Source organism: Nipponia nippon, unplaced genomic scaffold (genome assembly GCF_047370975.1).
Source record: "Nipponia nippon isolate SJK-2023a ecotype South Korea unplaced genomic scaffold, ASM4737097v1 scaffold_3, whole genome shotgun sequence".
NCBI classification, from domain to species: Eukaryota; Metazoa; Chordata; class Aves; order Pelecaniformes; family Threskiornithidae; genus Nipponia; species Nipponia nippon.
In genome coordinates this window covers 54,613,854-54,622,224 of record NW_028262347.1, presented here as the reverse complement: position 1 = coordinate 54,622,224, position 8,371 = coordinate 54,613,854, and the positions used below count along the sequence as shown (strand labels likewise).

Below are 8,371 nucleotides of genomic sequence, written 5' to 3'. Positions count from 1 at the left end.
TAAATGAATCATCTCTGAACCATTTTTCTCCTTACAAGAAATGGTGAGAGCTAACACATATAGCTGGGCCTCAGGAGGAGGGTGGAAAACCTGAATCAGACAAAAATCAGAGAATCCAAGTAACTGCATTTTTAAGAAATGTGGATAAGTGACTCTCAGTTCTCCCATCTCCAAAATGGGGATGGGCTTTACATGTTTGGGAAAGGTGTGGCAATGTGACATGAATAAATGCAATGCAGTTAAATATTCATGTGGAAAAGTCATAAGGAAGAGGAGGAAAAGGAGAGAACAGTTCAGGAAGAATTATCATCAGTATGTGTACAAACAGCTGAACACCGAGGAAGTTGCTTTTCCTAGGACTTGTAATGTCATCTATGGCGGCCACTATGCTTTGTCACCTAGTGCCAGGTTAAATGTCACAAAAGGGACACGCAAAAAACAGAACATTACCCTAATCTTGCAAAAATTGCTTGTTGTCTTGCAGGCGTTAAGTTTGGTTTAGATTACTATATATTTTTTCAACTTAATAGGCATGTTACTGGTTATAACAATCTCTACTTTTCATGCTGGCTGGGAAGTGCTCTAAAGAGGCTTTCAGATCTAGCCCTGCAGTCTGAGCTGGCTCACATTCATAGCACCAGCAAAAAACTTTCTGTAGGATTTGCTGGCAGATTTTTGTTACTCTACCAAGTATCTCTGCCCATACTGACAGAACATCTAGAGACTGACAGCATGGAATACCACTGAGGTCCTGTTGTTCTTGATGGTCACCTCTTCCAAGGCGAGGGAGCAAAGCTTGCTGTAATTGTGATGGCAAATGTGTAAGAGGGAGGGAGAATCTCTCCCAGCAAGTGTCCTCCCTGTCTGCTCCTTTTTTTGTGTCTGCATTGCAGCGAAACATGTACTACTTCTGTGTATCCTTATTAAGCTTCATCATGGCTAGAATAATGACCTCTGGTGCGTAACTTCAGGCTTTTTGTGCTGCTAATCACACAAGGAAATGCAGTATTTGGGGGAGGCGGGCAAACCAGGGTCCTTGTGTATTCACTACTGAATGACATGATACGGTATTTAGCTCTTCTTGTATGGCTTGTTTTTTCTCTGGTACTTCTGCATCCTCCCCCTAATACACATGGCTTGACCGCTTGTTTGTGAGATGGTCGCAAGAATATATTTTCTTCTTAACAATAAGGGAAGGGAATAATGGAGTAAACACATAAGTGGAAAATCAAATAAGTAGAAGCACTTAAAATAATTACAAAAAATAGCTTCAAGTTGCAAAATGGCCATTTAACATTTGATGGAGATTGATAGCCTCAAAAGTGGAGTAAGACAAGGACTACAACAATGCGCTGCAGTGTTGCTCTGGCACATACTGAGAGGCTTTTCCTCTGGAGATGGCTGGTGTTGTAGTTATCACTGCTATACAGGATGTAGACATACAGCTGTATTCCATCTGACTATGTGTGTATAAGGAAAACCATCTTGAGAATATCAAATTACAGATTGGAGAAAAATGCACTATTGTGCTGCATTATTACTCTTGCAAAATAAGAGTTGCAGAGAATGGGGGAAATTGTTTTATTGTGAGGTAGAAAGGCTTCTACCAATATTGGCATTGGTCCCAACCCCAATATTGGCATTGGTGATGTGAAAAGAGTTGGTGAGTGCAAAAAGATTCAACTTACAGACACTGTAACAAATTTTGGTTTTAAAGGACATCAGGGCTTTTACCAGACCTAGATGGGACAGAGCAGACATACGGTCATCCACCTGATTTCAGGAAACTTTAGGAGATGTTAATAATTTCACTATTCAATTCTTTATGCCCCCTATTACTACATGAAGTAAATGTGTAACAGTCAAGTTCTCTTGCCTTTGTAAAATTCCCAGTGAACATTGCTCTAGAAGCCATCCTGCTTCCAACACAGCTTTGAAAGTCCAGATTCAGATTTGCTGAATTTGCCGTCTTATTTGCCCTCCCTGTCTCAGGAATAACTCCTCAGCTAGGAGACCTCAATGATGAGGAAGAGTTAGAAAGAAAACATAATTGGGAGAGACAAATATGTTTATTTTCCTAAAGTCCTTTTTATCATAAATATATGAGAAAAGGTCAAAATGCCTATACGAAGTTTTAAAGAATGGGACTTTGTGAATTAACTGAAGATGAAGGGTCACCCAAAGCCTTCAGAAGGTTCATTAGCCTTCCCTGTAGTGGAATGAGAGAGAGGAGTGAGATGATATTTTTCCAATCACAGATATTGCATTTTGTTGAAATAGTCACCTGGTCTGCACCATACGTAAACTGTTCAAGTGCAGTTTGTATACATCAGGTACAAATGCAGCAATATGATGGTGTTAAACTGGCTGATGGCCGTTAAACTGGCTGATGGTCATTAAACTTCAAGATAAATGAATTATGAGCTCCTGCCAGAGACACAAAAACATATACAAATTTTTAGCTGATAAGGAGGTGTGCATGCTAATAGAGTAGTCACCACATTATGGATAAACAGCTTTGCATCACTTTCTGTTGCAGTCAAAGGTTTCATGTAGAGAAGCTGCTGTGACTCAATCTGTAACCTGGCAAAAGAGCAGTGAGCAAAAATTGTGATTTTTCTTCCTAGCTTGTCACCAAAATATGAATAAAATGGTGTTTTCACATCTCTTGCAGAGTCGATCTCTGCCAATTTTTTTCCATGTTACTGAATCATACCAACAGATTTTACAGAAATAGCACTATGTGCTTTATTTAGAGTGTGGTCTGTTTCTGTATGCCAAAGACTTACATGAAGCTCAGTGATTCGACACAAACCTTTTCGTCTTTGGTCTCTGTGTCCCAATTTATCCCATTAACATTAAAGAGACTTCTGCTATGTTAACAACAGCAAAGAGTTGCAGAGAAAGTAGCCCATTCTGAGGCAAATAAAATATATGCTGTCTATTATTGCACGTGTAGCCTGCAGAAACTTTAGCTTTTAGAGTACGGGCAAAAAAAAAAAAAAAAATCCCTAATTGAGTGTTTCACAGTAGCCAGAGGTATAAATCTCGGTAAGAGAAGCGGAGGCATGGCTTGTGGGAGTTTGTGCTACCTCACTCTCTTTGAAACCATTTTATTTTAAAAAATGAGATTCTAACTGCTCGCTTTCTTCTCTAATGTGAAAAAGACCCTCTGAAGATTAACACTGAGTTGCCTGTCTCACGTTAACGTCAAAGGAGAATTTCTAATTTACAAAGAAAAACAAAACTTTCACTCTCTCAAGGTCCGTTCGGTTCCAGGACTCGGGATTTATCGTCCCCTCTCTACCCAAACTCCACTCTTTTCGCGACAAGACACCAACAGGCGAAAATAGGCACTTCCACGGCCTCCCAGGTGTAGAAAAGGGGCAATTTCGTGACAGATAAAGCAGAAAAAAACCATTTTATTATCCCCGAAGAAACACAAGCCCAGCCGCCGGGCGCCGGGCGGCGGCGGGGCGGGGCGGGCGGGCGGCACCAATCAGCGCGCGCCGCGCTGCTATAAATGGGGGCGCCGCCGCCACCGCCGACCAGTGCTCCGCGCGCCGCCGCCATGGCCGAGACAGCCCCCGCCGCAGCGCCCGCCGCCGCCGCCCCGGCCCCTGCCGCCAAGGGCGCCGCCAAGAAGCCGAAGAAGGCGGCGGGCGGCTCCAAAGCCCGCAAGCCGGCGGGCCCCAGCGTCACCGAGCTGATCACCAAGGCCGTGTCTGCTTCCAAGGAGCGCAAGGGGCTCTCCCTCGCCGCGCTCAAGAAGGCGCTGGCCGCCGGCGGCTACGACGTGGAGAAGAACAACAGCCGCATCAAGCTGGGGCTCAAGAGCCTCGTCAGCAAGGGCACCCTGGTGCAGACCAAGGGCATAGGTGCGTCTGGGTCTTTTCGCCTCAGCAAAAAGTCAGGAGAAGTGAAGGAAAAAGCCCCGAAGAAGCGGGCAGCCGCGGCCAAGCCCAAGAAGCCGGCGGCCAAGAAGCCCGCCAGCGCTGCCAAGAAGCCCAAGAAGGCGGTGACGGCAAAGAAGAGCCCCAAGAAAGCGAAGAAGCCGGCGGCCGCCGTGGCCAAGAAAGCGGCCAAGAGCCCCAAGAAGGCGACCAAGGCTGCCAAGCCCAAAAAGGCGGCGGCAGCGGCGAAGAGCCCGGCCAAGGCGAAAGCGGTGAAGCCGAAAGCAGCCAAGCCGAAGGCGGCCAAACCGAAAGCGGCCAAGGCGAAGAAGGCGGCGCCCAAGAAGAAGTAAACCCCCTGTGGAAGAAAACTCTTGCTCCGCACTTAAACCCAACGGCTCTTTTAAGAGCCACCCAAATTTTCTCAAGAAGGGCTGAAACACTGCGGCTACGGCCCGTTCGCGGGAAGGAGACGAGGGGGAGGTGGGCAGGGGATGGCGGTTCGGGGACAGGCGGGCGCTGGGAGCAGCAGACTTCGGGGCAGGGCTGCTATCGAAGTTGCCGTCCGCCTACCGGGGAGAGCGGCGCGGGGCGCCGGCGCCTTTGCAAAGCCGGCGCAGCCCTGGGATTGGCTGCCCCTTCGGAAGGGCCGAGCTCCTTCCCCGGAGCCCCGCCCAGCCCCGCCCCCGGAGCGGGTGGGGAAGCAGCGTGGGGTCGGAGGGGTTCGTGCATGGGGCTGCGGCCCCGCGGGCGTTTCACTGTTGGTGTCTGCCGAGTACTGCCAAAGGCGCAGTCGCTTTCTGCTTTCTAACGAAGTTCAAGCTCTTTTTCTGAATTTGTTGGTGGCTCTGAAAAGAGCCTTTGGGTTTCTGTGGGGAAAAATTCCCGGGCGTTGTTCTTCGGTATTTACTTGGCTTTAGCCTTGTGGCTGTCGGTCTTCTTGGGCAGCAGCACGGCCTGGATGTTGGGCAGCACCCCGCCCTGCGCGATCGTCACCTTGCCCAGCAGCTTGTTGAGCTCCTCGTCGTTGCGGATGGCCAGCTGCAGGTGGCGGGGGATGATGCGCGTCTTCTTGTTGTCGCGGGCCGCGTTGCCCGCCAGCTCCAGGATCTCGGCCGTCAGGTACTCCAGCACGGCCGCCAGGTACACCGGGGCGCCGGCGCCCACCCGCTCCGCGTAGTTGCCCTTGCGCAGCAGCCGGTGCACGCGGCCCACGGGGAACTGCAGCCCGGCCCGCGACGAGCGCGACTTGGCCTTGGCCCGCGCCTTCCCGCCCTGCTTCCCGCGGCCCGACATCGCAGCCTCTCAGCACTCACGGGTAGGAGCCGTGCAGAAATGAAAGCGGCCCCGCACCTCGCCCTTATATCCCCTCTCGGCCAAGGGAGCGAGTTTCGATAGGCTGAGAAGGTGACATTGAGAACGCAGCCAATGGGAAGGCGGATCGAATTTTAACCAATGGCGATGACCTACGGAGCGCTACGACTGAAGAAAAACTCCCTCAGCCAATAGAAACCAGGGCTCGGGAATACCGTAATTTGCATACGGTCCCTATAAAAAGAGAGCGCGCACGCTGACTTCGCATCCACGACAGTGGGTTTTGGAGTGGAGGTGCAGAGAAAGCTTCGTTGTCATGCCTGAGCCGGCCAAGTCCGCCCCCGCGCCCAAGAAGGGCTCCAAGAAGGCGGTGACCAAGACGCAGAAGAAGGGCGACAAGAAGCGCAAGAAGAGCCGCAAGGAGAGCTACTCGATCTACGTGTACAAGGTGCTGAAGCAGGTGCACCCTGACACGGGCATCTCGTCCAAGGCCATGGGCATCATGAACTCCTTCGTCAACGACATCTTCGAGCGCATCGCCGGCGAGGCCTCGCGCCTGGCGCACTACAACAAGCGCTCCACCATCACCTCGCGGGAGATCCAGACGGCCGTGCGGCTCCTGCTGCCTGGCGAGCTGGCCAAGCACGCCGTCTCCGAGGGCACCAAGGCCGTCACCAAGTACACCAGCTCTAAGTAGAGCGTCTCGGATCGCCAGTTTTAACCCAAAGGCTCTTTTAAGAGCCACCCACCTTTTCAGTAAAAGAGCTGATGTTGTGGTGAGTTGTTTTTAGTTTTCGTGGGGAAGAGGGGGTGATAATAGCGTGAAAACACTGTCAGTTGTGAAGAACCGGTGATGTGCCTGTTTGCGGTAAACGATCTGTTCTGTATTGGCCTCAGTGGAGCAGAAAACGCTCGCGATTCCATAGAAATACCCCCGGAGCCCGCTTCACTTTCAGATCCGGTTTGGGGGCAGCTGCAGAAAAAACGAACGATGTAGGTGTTCTTCTAAATGCCAAAATAAGCGCGTTCTGGATAGGCGGTGCTGCTGTTTTTTTCCCGTGAGGCACTCGAGGGGAATGGGGATGCATCGTACACAGACGGTTCAAGATGACCAGGTGTGGTTTTTTGGGGTTTTTTTGGTTTGGTTTTTTTTTTTTTTTTGAGCAAAAAGATCTAGGCAGGGCGACCTCCACCCTGCCCGCCTTCCTCCCCCCCCCGTTAGCATTCTCGCGGGCGAGCGGGGCAAGCAAAGCGGGGCGCTTCACGGCGTTCTTGCTCCCGAACCGCGCAGCCCTGCCTGTGGCCCCGATCACGGTCTGCCCCGCCAGCTCTCCTCCCTGAATCACCCTCTTCTCCTTCCACCGCGCCCGGTAAACTCCGCAGCCGAGCAGCCCGCGGGAGCAGGGGGCGGGCGGGAGGACCCGGGGCCGCGCAGCTGCCGGGCTCGGTCCGACCTGAGTGAGGACTGCACGGAGCTCCCCAGCGGGCGGGCCCGGCCCGGCGCGGCTCCCGAGAGGGCGGCGATTGGTCGCGGTGGCGCTCGCGGCTGGGAGCCCGGCCTCGCTTCACCAAGGCGCGCTCCTCCGAGGAGCGCCGGGCCTGAGCCCGGGGCGGGCAAGCGGTCGGGACACGCTCGCCTTACGCGAGACGTCGGCTGCCACCTGCGCCGGCAGCGTTCCTGCCGCGGCCCTGAACCGAACGCGGTTACCGAGTGAGAGGAAACAGCGAGCGCTCGGGGAGGAGGCGGCTGCCGTGAGACGGAGCCTCTGCCCGCAGTCCCGGGGCCGGAGTGGGGGCGGCGGTGAGGCGGAGGCGGTTGGGAAGAGGCCGAGTCCGAGGCGTGGGCGGCGGGACCCGGCTACACCGGCCACCTACGGCGGATCCTGCCGCCTTCCCGCCGCCCAAGCCGCTGTTCGTGGGGATGGTCCACGCATTCCTCCTCAGAGAGCGAGAGAGCCGGCACTCAAGCGTTCTAGAGAGGCGGGAAAGAGCAAGCGGCTGGGCCGGGGCAGGCCGTGGCGGGAGGGGGACGGGCGGGCCGAGCCGGCGGCTCCGGAGACGGAGGGAGGAGGGAGCGCGGAGGGAGCGCGGTGGGGCGGGGTTTCCCGCCGGCGCGGCGCGGGCTTTTCGAATGGCGGCGTCGCCCAATGGCAGCCGGGCTGGCGCGGGCGGCCAATGGGCGGGGAGCTGCGGCTATAAATACCGCCGCCGCGGAGCGGCTGCCACGGCTCGGGGTGTGCAGAGCGAGGTGCTGTGTCCGCGAGTGGGGAGCGATGGCGCGGACGAAGCAGACGGCGCGTAAGTCGACGGGCGGGAAGGCGCCCCGCAAGCAGCTGGCCACCAAGGCGGCCCGCAAGAGCGCGCCGGCCACGGGCGGCGTGAAGAAGCCGCACCGGTACCGGCCCGGCACGGTGGCGCTGCGCGAGATCCGGCGCTACCAGAAGTCGACGGAGCTGCTGATCCGCAAGCTGCCCTTCCAGCGCCTGGTGCGGGAGATCGCGCAGGACTTCAAGACGGACCTGCGCTTCCAGAGCTCGGCCGTGATGGCGCTGCAGGAGGCGAGCGAGGCCTACCTGGTGGGGCTCTTCGAGGACACCAACCTCTGCGCCATCCACGCCAAGCGCGTCACCATCATGCCCAAGGACATCCAGCTGGCCCGCCGCATCCGCGGCGAGCGCGCCTGAGGCTCCTGCCGCAGCCCCCCCCTGCTGCCGGCAGACACCGAGGCGGCCCACAAAGACCCAAAGGCTCTTTTAAGAGCCACTCCATCAGCAAGAAAAAGAGCTGTTGCACTGTTTTCCAGTGGGTACGCTTCAGAAGTAACAATGCTTTCTTATTTTTTTTCTAAATTGTAGCATGTTATTTTATGGTCCTAGCTCTTCTTTTTGTTGTTTTCCTTTTATTTTACTACATTGCCTGCGTATAAATACTTATCTTTTATACACCCCACATGGCTCTACGTTTTCTGCTCTGTGATTCCCCGAGGTGCTTTGCAAATACTGAAGGGGAGTGTCGTGGTTTAACCCTAGCCAGCAGCTAAGGACCACCCAGCCACTCGCTCACTCCCCCCCGGAGGGATGGGGGGGAGAATCAGAAGAGTAAAAGTGAGAAAACTCGTGGGTTCGGATAAAGACAGTTTAATAGGTAAAGGAAAAGCCGTGCGC

The 8,371-nt window shown here is 54.2% G+C and overlaps 4 protein-coding genes across 4 annotated transcripts; 3 read left to right on the top strand and 1 right to left on the bottom strand.

Annotated features, from left to right (window-relative positions):
- Nucleotides 1-3,477: 3,477 nt before the first annotated feature.
- On the top strand, nt 3,478-4,312 carry LOC104021721 (histone H1.01). The gene has a single exon (XM_009475319.2). It carries the CDS (start codon nt 3,524-3,526, stop codon nt 4,244-4,246), a length of 723 nt encoding a protein of 240 aa, XP_009473594.2. The 5' UTR covers nt 3,478-3,523; the 3' UTR covers nt 4,247-4,312.
- A 130-nt stretch (nt 4,313-4,442) lies between these two features.
- Nucleotides 4,443-5,198, bottom strand: LOC104021672 (histone H2A-IV). The gene has a single exon (XM_087764594.1). It carries the CDS (start codon nt 5,187-5,189, stop codon nt 4,800-4,802), a length of 390 nt encoding a protein of 129 aa, XP_087620720.1. The 5' UTR covers nt 5,190-5,198; the 3' UTR covers nt 4,443-4,799.
- A 325-nt stretch (nt 5,199-5,523) lies between these two features.
- LOC148054636 (histone H2B 1/2/3/4/6) lies at nt 5,524-5,987 on the top strand. Its single transcript, XM_087764595.1, has one exon. It carries the CDS (start codon nt 5,524-5,526, stop codon nt 5,902-5,904), a length of 381 nt encoding a protein of 126 aa, XP_087620721.1. The 3' UTR covers nt 5,905-5,987.
- Nucleotides 5,988-6,125: 138 nt separating this feature from the next.
- Nucleotides 6,126-8,026, top strand: LOC148054635 (histone H3-like). The gene has a single exon (XM_087764593.1). The coding sequence runs from the start codon at nt 7,355-7,357 to the stop codon at nt 7,889-7,891; it is 537 nt and encodes a 178-aa protein (XP_087620719.1). The 5' UTR covers nt 6,126-7,354; the 3' UTR covers nt 7,892-8,026.
- Nucleotides 8,027-8,371: the final 345 nt, after the last annotated feature.

Coding starts and splice junctions, on each gene's coding strand:
- LOC104021721 (XM_009475319.2), top strand. CDS start 3,524: ATGGGGGCGCCGCCGCCACCGCCGACCAGTGCTCCGCGCGCCGCCGCC.
- LOC148054636 (XM_087764595.1), top strand. CDS start 5,524: ATGCCTGAGCCGGCCAAGTCCGCCCCCGCGCCCAAGAAGGGCTCCAAG.
- LOC148054635 (XM_087764593.1), top strand. CDS start 7,355: ATGGCAGCCGGGCTGGCGCGGGCGGCCAATGGGCGGGGAGCTGCGGCT.
- LOC104021672 (XM_087764594.1), bottom strand. CDS start 5,189: ATGTCGGGCCGCGGGAAGCAGGGCGGGAAGGCGCGGGCCAAGGCCAAG.